Source organism: Macrobrachium nipponense, chromosome 28, assembly GCF_015104395.2.
Source record: "Macrobrachium nipponense isolate FS-2020 chromosome 28, ASM1510439v2, whole genome shotgun sequence".
Lineage (NCBI taxonomy): Eukaryota > Metazoa > Arthropoda > Malacostraca > Decapoda > Palaemonidae > Macrobrachium > Macrobrachium nipponense.
This window is the reverse complement of record NC_087217.1, coordinates 15,914,134-15,927,574: the sequence shown is the minus strand read 5'-3', so window position 1 is coordinate 15,927,574 and position 13,441 is coordinate 15,914,134. Positions and strand designations below refer to the sequence as shown.

The following is a 13,441-nucleotide window of genomic DNA, read 5'->3' as shown; positions in this document are numbered from 1 at the left end:
CAATGCTTCTACACGTCCAACTTCCTTTCCACTGGAATTAACTTAAAATGGGGTATTGATGTCATAAGGCTCCCTTCTATGTATGATTTTGGCATTAGTTGAATGGGTGAGTTTCATATCACATGATATTTTTCAACACATGCTTAAATGTGAGTAAGGAAATCACAAAACTTAACCACTAAATTGGGCTTGCCATGGGAACATTCACATCAGGACCTATAGTACCAATGAGATAAGAGATCCCTACATCAGCTGCATTTAAAATTTATTACACTAACCAATTAGACTGCACAGACCCTTTCCTCCTCCTATTTTGATGTCCTATGGGAAAGAACTACCCAGAGTACTGATCATCATGCCATACACTAGCATATACGTCCTCTACTATTTTAGTCTGTTCTATGAGTATCTTCAGCCTTTCAGGTTTATCAAGTATGAATCATTTTTTGGGCTGAATGACTTCAATTACTTTTCATAATCCTGCTAGCTTATTGACAGACACTTCAGTTCTCCTCTGGCCAACTCTGGGATTTTAGCATCTTGTTTCCTCCCAATCTAAATTGCAAACTACCCTCCAGAAAAAAGGGAAAACCATTTAACTCTGCAGTCCACCATCCATCTTCAAAAAATCAAGAAAAAATATCCCACTCAATTCATCCCATGAGCAAAATACACGAGAAATAAAGGAAAAAGGAAAATGTATAAAAAGTGAAATGAACAAAGGCAATTTTAGAAAGCATTAATTACAAACATACATATCCATTTAAATCACAGCACAACTTTGATTGGAATGTCCCTAGAAGGGCTATGGATGTGAAAAGTAACATACTTAATTAGCTACAAATAAGGATTATGCCAGAGTAATTAATGCTCTAGCACACACAAATAATTACTAATAAATACCCTAAAGTCTGATATCTAGCCACACATATGAAATATTACAGTAGGGCCTGACACAATTTCATGGGAATGAAACGGGCTAATCATAAGTAACAAGGTTGTGGTGAAACAAATATAAAATTATGATTACCATAGCTTAAAGGACATAGCTAAATGTATTTAAATTCAAGTAAAAGAGAGACTTTACAGAAACCTAAAAAGTAAAGTATGAAAACTTTGATATAAAAAACATTTACTTAATAAAAGCACTGTACGTACCTGTAGAATATTTTAACATTAACGGTATAAAAGCTCTTAATTGAGCCTGTGTCATTTTTTCGACAGGAGTGGGTATGCCATCTATGACAAGAGGTGGCAATTCGTGGAGAGACGGGTCATCCTGAGGTGGGGGAGGTGCTTGTTGGGGCCAACGCATTTTCCAACTCTGTCATTAACATCTGTCTAAGTGTTTTCATCTGCAAGACAAATATTTACATACTTCAGAATTTCATTGAATACAGTATTGAATACTGTACTGTTAACTACGATTATATTTTTATTTTTAATTCTATTTCTTTTCCTACTACTATTGAACATACTCAAAATAAAAAAAATTTTATTTTCTTTGGAAAATAAATGCAATAATGATCAACTGTAAGGTTTTTCTAGATGTGTTTGTTCTGTCTCAATCTTGGGTTATTTGGTTTACAAATACCACAAACAAGTGGACACATTATCTTCCAAATTTCAACGGGACATATACTTCTTGCATCACTTCACAACTTATTCAGTAACTCCAATTTGTGTTAACAGCAATACAAATATAAAGAGATCTCAGAAACAATGGATGAGTAGAATCCAAACAAGAAACTGGAATGACAAATTTGGCAAAGCAAGCTCCTGGTGACCAGAAAGGAAGCAAATAAGAAAATCTAAGTATGGAATGTATGAGGTGTACGGTGAATAAACTTTACCGTGAACTGAACTCAAGACACATTACAGGAAATGCTCAGGACTACAAAATGTAAATACAGTGGAACCTTGACATACGAAAGTCCCAGCTTACGGAAAATTCAAGTTACGAAAGCAAATATGAAGATTTTTTTGCCTCTACATACGAAAATAATTCAGGTTACGAAAGGTTGTTGCTGTAAAGTCCCGAGATTCGCAAAACCGCCGAGAACAATTTTAAAACTCGTGCGACCGCCAACTTGGTAGACTCGCCACAATCCTCCCACTCTCCCATTGGTTCCTGATGCTAGGCACCGCCATAAGATCCTGCTCTCCTATTGGTCAGCATCTCTCCAATCGTGCTCTACATAAAGGCGTTCTTCGGCCACTGCGTCACACCGCATTATCGTACGCACGGCGCGGAAATTTCGTTCGTTCACATATAAGATTTCGTTTGTTAATGTAAATACGTGTTAGTGATTTCGCTTTGCACTTTATTGTGTTGTGTGAGAACTTAATTAGTATACTACATAACTTAATTACGTACAGTATAGTCATGGGTCCCAAGAAAGTTGCTGAAGTTCACGGAAAGAGGAGGATGCTTTCTATGGAGACAAAAATGGAGATTATCAAGAAGTATGAAGCTGGCATGCGGCTGAGTGTGATCGCTAAGGAATATGACCGAAATCCGTCGACGATAGGCACCATCCTTAAGCAGAAGGAAGCCATCAAAGCAGCTGCACCTCCCAAGGGTGTCACTATTTTTGTCCAACAAGAGGAGCACGTGCACAATGAGATGGAGAGGCTGCTTCTTGTATGGTTGAGACAAAGAAATCGCTGGCGATACGAAAAACCCAGACTGCAATCTGCCACAAGGCCAGTGCTATTTCGGCGATTTGATTGCCCCAGGCCGAAGACGGAGGAGGAGAAGGGACATCGACGCCAACCCCAGACTTCAAGGCTTCTCGTGGGTGGTTTGAAAAATTCCGGAAACGGACTGGCATCCATTCGGTGGTGCGGTATGGGGAGGCAGCCAGCTCTGACACGAAGCGGCCGAAGCCTTTATTAAAACGTTTGACGAGATGACATCAACGAAGGCTACAGTTCTCAGCAAGTCTTCAACTGTGATGAGACTGACCTTTTTTGGAAAAAAATGCCCTCGTCGGACGTACATCACAGAGGAAGAGAAGAAGCTACCTGGCATTAGCCTAAGAAAGACAGGCTTATGCTCGCACTTTGTTCGAATGCCAGTGGGGATTGCAAGGTGAAGCCCCTACTTGTCTATCATTCGGAGACTTCTTGAGCCTTCAAGGCCCACAAAATGCTAAAGGAGAAGCTTCCAGTGATGTGGAGGGCTAATGCGAAAGCCTGGGTAACGAGACTTTTGTTCACCAAGTGGGTAAATCTGTTTCGGCCCAACAGTGAAGAAATTCTTGGAAGAGAATCGCCTCCCTCTGAAATGTCTGCTGTTGTTGGACAATGCCCTTGCTCACTTCTCCTGGCCTCGAGGAAGATATCCTAGCGGAGTATTCTTTCATCAAGGTTCTTTATCTTCCACCTAAACACCACCCCTCTCCTGCAGCCCATGGACCAGCAAGTGATATCGAACTTCAAGAAGCTGTATACGAAACATCTTTTCAAGAGATGTTTCGACATCACCAATACCACAAACCTCACCTTGCATAAATTTTGGAAGGAGCATTTTGACATCGTCATATGCATCCAACACATCGATCAAGCTTGGCAGGAGGTTTTGAAGCGAACCTTGAATTCTTCGTGGAGGAAACTTTGGCCTGATGCCGTATCCGCCCAAAACTTCGAGGGATTCGACGTGGGCGAAGCTGATGCAGATTCAGAAACAGTTGACGATCCTGAAACTGTTTCGCAACCAGATCTTGACGAGATCGTTGCTCGGCAAGTCCATGGGGGCTGGTCGTCGACGAGGACATCAATGACCTTCTCGAGGAGCACCAAGAGGAGCTTACGACGGATGACCTGAAGGAGTTGTAGGCCGTGCAACATAATGTCATTCAAGAAGAGTTCTCAAGCAGTGGCGAGGAGGAGGACGACGACCCTATAACAAAGGCAGAAATTAAGGATGCTCTAGCTGCTTTTCATAAAGTGCAATCATTTGTAGAAGAGAGACACCCCGAAAAGGCTTACACAGGCCGTATGCTTGCACAGTTCGATGACGTTTGCCCGAGTTGTTTCAGGAACATTGTGAAAAGCAGGTAGAAGCAATCTTCCTTGGATAGTTATTTTTTAGAAGCCTTTAGTAGGAGTAAGCAAACAGGAAGATCCAAGTGATACTACGAAAAAACAGAAAGTTGAATGTGGTGAAGAAATTGAAGTTTTGTAAAAAAAAAAACGTAAAGTATAAAAAAGTAAAAAACAATGTAAAAATCAAAAAAAGACAAAAAAAAATTAATTTTATTTTAAGTTTTTTGTAAAGTTAAGTGTTAACGTTTTATGCCACTTGTTAATGTGTTTCGTAAAGTTAAGTGTTCAAGTTTTCTGCCATTTGTCCTCCTGCTGTCGCCACTTTCGGAGATCGCCTCACTCGAAAGGTATGGTTCTGCATTTTACTGTACGTACGTATGTAAGTACAGTATTTCTGTATACCATGTACACTAATACACTTATTTACAGGTATGTAGTACATAGTAATATATCTAGTTTAAGTTAAGCACTGAATGGTCCAAATTGTTGTATTTCAATGTTTATTGGTCAATTTAGCTTTATTATAAAATTTACTGGGATGTTTTTGTAGGGTTTGGAACAAATTAGACAATTTACATGAAAAATGCGGTTCAAGATACAAAAAAATCATACGAAAAAATCAGGTTACGAAGGCCGCCTCGGAACGGATTAATTTTGTATCCTGAGGTACCACTGTAGTACAGGATTTCTAATGCACATAAGAAACAGAAAGAAATATTGGTGAAGAGGATAATTACTAAAGTATAGTAAAACAGGCATTAGAGAAGTTAGAACATTTCTATTTATATTATGAAACCAGAGTGAAAAGGCAATAAGAAAATACCAACGTTGGATAAACAAAGAAATTTCCAGGCTACTGTTAAATATGCCAATACCTATATTACACAAAGCATGTACCATACTTCCTTGCACTTTACATGGGTACTTATAATTGGTGATGATTTTAAACAAATGTGACTACACAAAGCAAAATTTATGGCTGAGGTTCCATTGAAGATCATATCACAAATGAAAATAGTTCCAACAGATGTGGAGTCCAAAAAGCAGAAAAGTAAACCAATATAAAAAGAGATAGATGGTTTGGATATGTAATGAGAAAGAAAAAAAACATTCGGTTAGAGAAGGAGTGTATGTAATAGAACAAAAACTTGAGAGAAGGCCCAAAAAATCATGGAGAAAAGTCAGATAAAGACATGTACCAAATGGGAATTCAGGCAGAGGGTACACAAAACAAGAGGTGTTGAGAACTCACTTCATATCTTACGATATAGAACATGTAAACCTCACAGCGAATTTGTGCCTTTAAAAACACCAACATTTATGAAGCTTTTACATTTACCTTTGCAACAAGCTGTCACATTGACAATGGGATACATTTGATGATCAGAGTCTATACATCAATGGTGTTTTGGCAACATTACATCCCAACTACAACCACCAAACACCTCTATGCCCAATAAAAAAATAAAAAAAAATAAAAAAAAAAACATCCTAATTTTGTGGTTCACAAATCTCAAGCACATCCACGTCACAGATTTGGTTTTTGAAATGGATTTTGTTTTACCACAAAGCCACTACATACTATACATAATATAGCCTGAACTTCAGTGGGACTGATCAAGCAGCTAGTCTGCAGAATTAGTAGATTGGGTCTCAGAGTTATCTGCAAAGAATAGCTCTTGGGACTGAAGTAAGCAATGGACTGACTGAGACATAGAAAAGTTCAAAACCTTAATATAGTAAAAGAAGAGGAATGAAAACTTCATTTAATCAATAATATTTGCTTCAAGGATGCAAAAGAGATCTGATGGAAAATTAAGATGAAAATTGAGAAACACCCAATTACAAAACCTCAACTGAAGCACAAAACACCTATCCCAAGCTGTTCCAATCATCTATGAGTAATGTACCTTTAGATGAAAAACTTCCAAAGCATATTGTCACCTTTAAGAACCTGCCATTAAAAATGATATTGTTATGTTACAATAAAGTTTCATACATACTTACCTGGCAGATATATACATAGCTAAGACTCCGTCGTCCCCGACAGAAATTCAAATTTCGCGCCACTCGCTACAGGTAGGTCAGGTGATCTACCTGCCTGCCCTGGGCGGCAGGACTAGGAACCATCCCCGTTTTCTATCATATTTTCTCTCTTCCACCTGTCTCCTGCGGGGAGGCTGGGTGGGCCTTTAATTGTATATATCTGCCAGGTAAGTATGTATGAAACTTTATTGTAACATAACAATATCATTTTCATACAATCAACTTACCTGTCAGATATATACATAGCTGATTGGCACCCTTCGGTGGAGGGTAAGAGACAGCTACTATATGGAATAGACAGGTAAACAACATATGTTGTAGGTATAAATAAAACCTTGGTTCCTACCTGATAGGTAGTAGACTTCGTGGGTGTTTGCCCAGTAGTCTGCATCACCTCAAGAAACTTTAGCGAGATATGTGATCTATGGCCAAGAGTTCTTGTGGGTCTGCCGATGGGTCTTACCCACTTACTCAGCCGAGCCTAAAAGGACTTTGTCAATGGGTGCTGATCCACTTATATTGACAATACACCTTATGAAGGAGCACACAACCAATCCCGACCACCTGATCCTAACCATATTGTTAGAACTAAGGATTGTTACGAGTATCCCCCGAACTCGTCACAACAACCGTAACTCAAAAACCACTACGCACACATACATAATTTTTTAAAAAAAAAATTTTTACTCAACTAATTGGATATGACAAGAATTCTCTATGAACAACATAGACGGCCGCGCCCGTGCGAGCCTGAATCCTCCATTGTTCGAAGAGATTCTCGACCATATCCAAACAGAAGAACAGTATATACATTTAAGGATTGGTGTCGGCTCCCGTACCCAGAATCGTATCTGCCGATACGATAGGACCTAGAGAAAAGCACTTCTCATACGTCACACCGCACGTCTTTCAAGTAATGAGATGCAAATACTGAGTTGCATCTCCAATATGTCGTATCTATAATGTTTTTAAGCGACATATTCTTATAACGAGAGAGACGTCGCAACCGCTCTTACTTCATGAGCTTTTACTCTCAGTAGTTGTAATTGTTCGTCAGGACAGACCTTATGAGCGTCCGTAATGACGTTTCTTACAAAGAACGCTAGAGCATTCTTGGACATCAGTCTTGTGGGGTCTTTTACCGAACGCACCAAAGCAAACCTTGTCTAGAGCCTCCCAACTGACGCTTCCTCTGAAGATAGAACTTCAGAGCTATAACAGGGCATAGAGACCTCTCTGTTTCTCTGCCTACGAGACTCGACATTCCTTTGACTTCGAATGACCTAGGCCAGGGATTCGTGGGATTCTCGTTTTTCGCTAAAAAAACAGGGTCTTAAACGAGCAAATAGCCGAGTCTCCCTTGAATCCTACTTTATCCTGCAGAGCTTGTAACTCACTAATTCTTTTTGCCGTCGCTAAAGATAAAAGAAATAGGCATTTTTTCTAGTTATGTCTCTAAATGATGCCAGATGCGGAGGCTCGAATCTATCCGAAGACAGATATTATTTGAGGACTACGTCCAAGTTCCAGTTCGGAGGTACTGGTTCCTTAGACTTTGAAGTCTCAAACGATCTTATGAGATCGTGGAGATCTTTGTTATTTGCCAGATCTAATCCTCTGTTTCTGAATACAGCCGAGAGCATACTTCTGTATCCCTTTATTGTAGATACGGCTAGATGAGATTTTACTCTCAGGAATAGCAAGAAATCCGCAATTTCCGCTATAGAGGTAGAGGAGGAGGACAACTTCTTGGCTCTACACCACCTTCTAAAGACCTCCCACTTCGACTGGTATACTTTCGTAGTGGAGGTTCTGCGAGCTCTCGCGATCGCGCTTGCCACTTCGCGAGAAAAGCCTCTCGCTCTGACAAGTCTTTCGATAGTCGAAAGGCAGTCAGAGCGAGAGCGGGGTGAGGGTTTTGATGGTACCTCTTGAAGTGTGGTTGTTTGAGAAGATCCGTCCTTCCTGGTAGGGATCTTGGAAAGTCTACGATCCACTCTACCACCTCCGTGAACCATTCCTGGGCCGGCCAAAAGGGGGCTATTAATGTCATCCTCGTCTCTTTTGACGCCACAAACTTTTTTCATTACTAACCCAGGATTTTGAATGGGGGAAAAGCGTAAACGTCTACTCGAGACCAGTTTAGCAGGAAGGCGTCTACCATAATCGCTCTTGGATCTTCCACGACCGAGCAAAACACTGGGAGCCTTTTTGAAATGTATGTTGCGAAGAGATCCACATGAGGAGTTCCCCACAGAGACCAGAGATCGAGACACACTTCCTCGTGCAGAGTCCATTCTGTATGAAGGACCTGGTTCCTCCTGCTGAGCCTGTCCGCCCTCACATTCCTTACTCCCTGTACGAACCTTGTCAGCAGGGAGATGTTCCTGTGAGACGTCCAAAGTATAGGTCTCTCGTGAGTTCGTAAAGGAACGAGGAGTGTGTCCCTCCCTGTTTCCGAATGTAGGCAAGTGCGGTGGTGTTGTCCACGTTTACTTGCACTACCTTGTCTCTCACCAGAGGTTCTAGGCTCTTCAAGGCCAGGTGTACGGCGAAGAGCTCTTTGCAGTTTATGTGCCAGGACACCTGTGCTGGTTCCCAGGTGCCTGACACTTCCTCTGAGCCTAATGTCGCTCCCCAACCCGTCTCCGACGCGTCGGAGAACAACACTAGGTCTGGGTTCTGTGTTCTTAGAGAGATCCCTTTGTTCTCTTCCAGAGGTAGCAACCACCACTGTAGGTGTGCCTTTATCTCCACTGGAATGGGAAAAACGTCCGACAGTTGTCCGGTTTTCCAGCTCCAAGACTTCTTGAGGAAGAATTGAAGTGGACGGATATGAAGTCTTCCTAGAGGGAAGAATTGTTCCAGTGAGGAAAGCATCCCCAGAAGGCTCAACCATTCCCTCGCTGACGTTTGTTGTTTCTCTAAGAAGAGAGAGATTATTCGCAAACCTTTTGCGGTTCTCTCTTGCGAAGGAAAAACTCGAAAACCCCGAGAATCCATCCGAATCCCCAGATAGACTAGGTCTTGTCTGGGGGTCAGCTGAGACTTCTCGAGGTTCACAAGCAATCCCAACGCCTTGGTCAAATCCAGAGTTAACTTTAGGTCCTCCAAGCACTGTCTCTCCGATCTGGCCCTGATGAGCCAGTCGTCTAGATACATAGAGACATTCACTCCTTTGAGATGAAGAAATCTCGCCACATTCCTCATCAGGCTTGTGAAGACCTGAGGAGCTGTGGACAGGCCGAAACACAAGGCTCTGAACTGAAAGATCCTTCCCCCCGTCATGAAACGGAGGTACTTCTTCGACGAAGGGTGGATTGGGGACGTGAAAGTAGGCGTCCTGGAGATCTAGAGACACCATCCAATCTCCTTGTCGTAATGACGCTAGGACTGAAGCCGAAGTCTCCATGGAGAACTTCTCCTTCTGAACAAATTTGTTCAGAGAGCTGACGTCTAGTACTGGCCTCCAGCCTCCCGAGGCTTTCGCCACTAGAAAAAGGCGATTGTAAAACCCCGGGGAGTTTTGATCCAGTACCAGTTCTATTGCACTCTTGTCCCACATTTGTTCCACCATCGATCGAAGAGTATCCCTCAGCAACCAGGGTCCTTGTATTTGAGGCTGATAATTCCCTTGGTATTGATGTTAGGGGAGGAGTATTCAGGAAAGGGATACGATATCCCTTCCTTATGATATTCAATGAAGACGCGTCTGCGCTCTATCATTGTCCAGCAGGCCTCCACGAATCCCAGGAGCCTGGCACCTACTGGTGCTTGGAGGAGAAATGTTTCATTTTCCCTTTTTTAAAGGGACGAAAGGCGGACCTACCTCTCTTCTCTGGAGCCTTCCTTCTTGCGGGAGGTCTGGAGATCGGACCACCTCGAAAGGGCTGCGTAGAAGTTGCTAGGTCCTTTCTTGTCAGATACTAAAGCAGGTTTCCTTCTTTCCTAGCCGACTGCGTCAGAAGATCCTGCGTCGCCTTCTCAGTTAAAGAGTGAGCCACGTCCTTCACTAACTGAGAAGGGAACAAATAGTCAGACAGAGGTGCATACAGTAGAGCTGCCCTCTGAGCATGCGAGACTGCCTTTGTTAAGAAGGCGCCATACACCGTCCTTTTCTTCAAAAGACCTGCTCCAAATAATGAAGAGACTTCAAAAGATCCATCCTGTACCGCTTTGTCGATGCAAGACAAAATGCATAACAGGGCTTCAGGTTCGATTCCCTCTGAATCATGAGCTTTCTTGGACATCACCCAAGGGACCAATCTAAGAAGTTGAAGACTTCCAATACATGGAAGAGTCCCTTGAGGAGATGATCCAGTTCTGAAATACTCCATGTAATACGAGCAGAATTGAGACTTGGACGCCTTGAAGCGTCAACTAACGTCGAAAATCTGCCTCTGTTGTATAAGGGAGAGCGATACCCATATTCACCCCCGTCTTGTACCATATGCCTCTTTTCCCAGCTAACCTTGCTGGAGGCATGCAAAATACTGTCCTGACTAAGTCTTTCTTCGACTTCATCCAGGAGTCTAAGGCGTGTAAAGCCCGCTTCATCGAGATGGTGGGCTTCATCTTCAGAAAAGACGAGGGCTTCTTCGCCTTCGCACTCGAAAAGAGCGAGCGCGGAGAAGGAGGAGCAGCCGGAGTCAACTCGTCTCCGTATTCCTCCAGAAGCAGGGTAGTCAACACCTTATAGTTGGACAAGCCCTCTCTTCCATGATCGTCATCATCCGAGTTTTCCTCCAACTCGGGATATATCTGAGTTTCCGTTCTCCTTTCTGAACTTTCCTCTTCTGGAGGAGACAAACTCCTGATAGGAGAGGGGCTAAGGGAATGAAAGTCTTTCCTTTTTCCCGTTTTGATCGACTTGGAAGGCGTCACAACCTGCGGCTTCTTGCACTTAGAAGACGTCTTTTTTATCCCGCTCCGAATCCGAGCGTCTTGTATGACGTCTCTTGTTGACGTCTTGATGACGCTTCGCGTCTGGAAGACGCTCCGCTCTCTAAGGGCGTCCTACTCGGCGTCACAATCTTGGACGGAGCGTCACGTCTAAGATCCGCTTGAAATGACGCTTCACTTCTAAAAGACGTCTTTCGTTTCTCTTGTCTTACAACACTCTCGTCAGCCCCCGTTCTAGTTCTCGAACTCGAAGCTCCTGCCAGACGTTTAACAGTTTCACATCTGTCTGACGCTTCTCTTCGAGCAGGTGAGAGAGGACGAGACTTCTTAATTGGAAGCGTCACGTCCTTCCGACGGGGCGCTAAAACTCCCACAAAAGAGATGACAGTTGTTCCTGAACCGCCATAATGATCTTTCTTGACGCTTCTCCCACGTCTAGTGCATGACGCCTCTCGTCATCACTCGGGGAAGAAGCATGATGGGGTACTTCCTCATAAGCGTCAGGTGACGCTGACGCCACCTTCGCTTTCTTAATAGCAGAGGGGCGTCATCCGAGAAGCGCTTTCTGGGCTCGAATCAATGTCTTGCTTCATATGACGCTTCAGCGGTCTCGATAAGTTCGACTCCTTCCACCCTCGTTTAGGTGAGGGAGAGGGACCTGAGGGACGAGAAACACTCGCGAAGGACGCTTTTCCTATAGCGCCCTTGAGCTGGCTGCCATGAAGCAGAGCTAGCTGAAGGGACGTCTGACCGTTGGTGTTTTCCCACGACCTCCTTAGGCTTTCGACTTCCTTCTCCTCTGGGCAGGGAGCTTGGAAGAGGTCTAGGCCTGGGAGCGCCGCAGGGACGATCAAACGCCCCCTCCACAACACTGATAGAACTCACTTCACTAAAATGTTCAACTATCACTAGCCTTACCTTTCGAGTCAGCCATCTTGGACTTCATGTCTCTAATAGTCGCTTTCAGATTGGGCGATTTCCGATGCCGAATCCGAAAAAACACTCTGAGAATGAGATCTATAGGGAGAATCTACATCAGTAGGGTTAGAATTATCCGTGAAAGGCTCAATAGGCCTTGAACTCACACCTTTCAGTCGTCTAACTCTATCCCTCTCTAACTTCTTCAAATAAGAAGTCAAGTCTTCCACTCTTCTGCATTCAAACCCTCGCATTCCTTACAAGTGTTAATAGCAGAACACTGAACCCCCCTACATTTACGGCATACAGTGTGAGGATCAACCGAAGCTTTCGGTATCCTCACCCTGCAGCCTACATTCACACACATTCTCACACTCACATTAGAATCAGACATACTGAGAAAAATCCAAAAGAGTTATTCCAAAAACAGTCCACAGTAGCGAATGCCAAAACACGATCCAAATACGTCACCAAAAAGCCGAAAAACGTTGATCAAAGGTTGAAAAATGAATCTAAGTCAGGAGGTAATAACAACAATGTTGATACCACCGGCGACAGAGAAAATATGATAGAAAACGGGGATGGTTCCTAGTCCTGCCGCCCAGGGCAGGCAGGTAGATCACCTGACCTACCTGTAGCGAGTGGCGCGAAATTTGAATTTCTGTCGGGGACGACGGAGTCTTAGCTATGTATATATCTGACAGGTAAGTTGATTGTATGAAACTGAGCTTTCATCCAAATTCCTCATAAACCTTTGAGATTCCTAGAAGGAGGGTCCCAACTTTCCTTTGGCAAATGTCTGACTGTTTATGGACAAGGCATAAGTTTTCTTTCATAGTCCACTGTAAAACTATTTCATAACAGAATACTGGTTTTGGTTTTACTTTAACGCTTGACTTGTACCTGACTCTATGTGAAATATAATGTAAACCAAAGACGGATATGTCTAGGATTTTGTATACCACATAACTAGAACTTATTAGAAATGCGGTAGTCTTATGATGTCAACAGCTTTTTGGCTTTAGTTTGGTTAAACAATTTTTGTTAAAACTTTCCTAAGGTAATGAATTTGTAGTGCACTTTACAATTTATCAGCATGCAATGTTTAGTCAATATAGTGCAAAACTTGTACTATGTATTAAGAATAATTAAAAAACAAAAACACAAACATTAAACTAAAACAAATAATAACAGATGTTGAAAATAAGAGCATAACATTATAAGAGAATTGATAAAAATTGCATAAATATACTTACAACATCTTCCAAAGGTTTTGCACCAAAACATTTAAAATTATTTCCAGACTTGCTGGGGGTAGCAACAACAACAACAGCTTGCTGCCCAACTCTTGTTGCATATTCATCAATCGTTGCCTGTAACAAATTAAAGAACATTAGGACCAGAATATAACCTGATTATAATTTTCTAATGGAATCCTTCACCTGTTGATCAGGGTAAATTCTAACATATCTTGCCAATTTTATTTGGTTACTGTGTGTAACTTCAAACTTCAAGCAGTTTTTTT

The 13,441-nt window shown here is 42.5% G+C and overlaps 2 protein-coding genes across 2 annotated transcripts in view; one reads left to right on the top strand and one right to left on the bottom strand.

Moving 5' to 3' along the window:
• The window catches only part of LOC135201876 (DNA-binding protein P3A2-like), a 42,181-nt gene extending 28,871 nt beyond the window's left edge, over positions 1-13,310 (bottom strand). The window contains 3 exon segments of the mRNA XM_064231176.1: positions 1,159-1,303; positions 1,305-1,355; positions 13,173-13,310. Coding sequence (XP_064087246.1) covers positions 1,159-1,303; positions 1,305-1,355; positions 13,173-13,310 — 334 coding nt within the window.
• The window catches only part of LOC135201456 (DNA-binding protein Ewg-like), a 112,996-nt gene that overhangs the window by 82,063 nt on the left and 17,492 nt on the right, over positions 1-13,441 (top strand).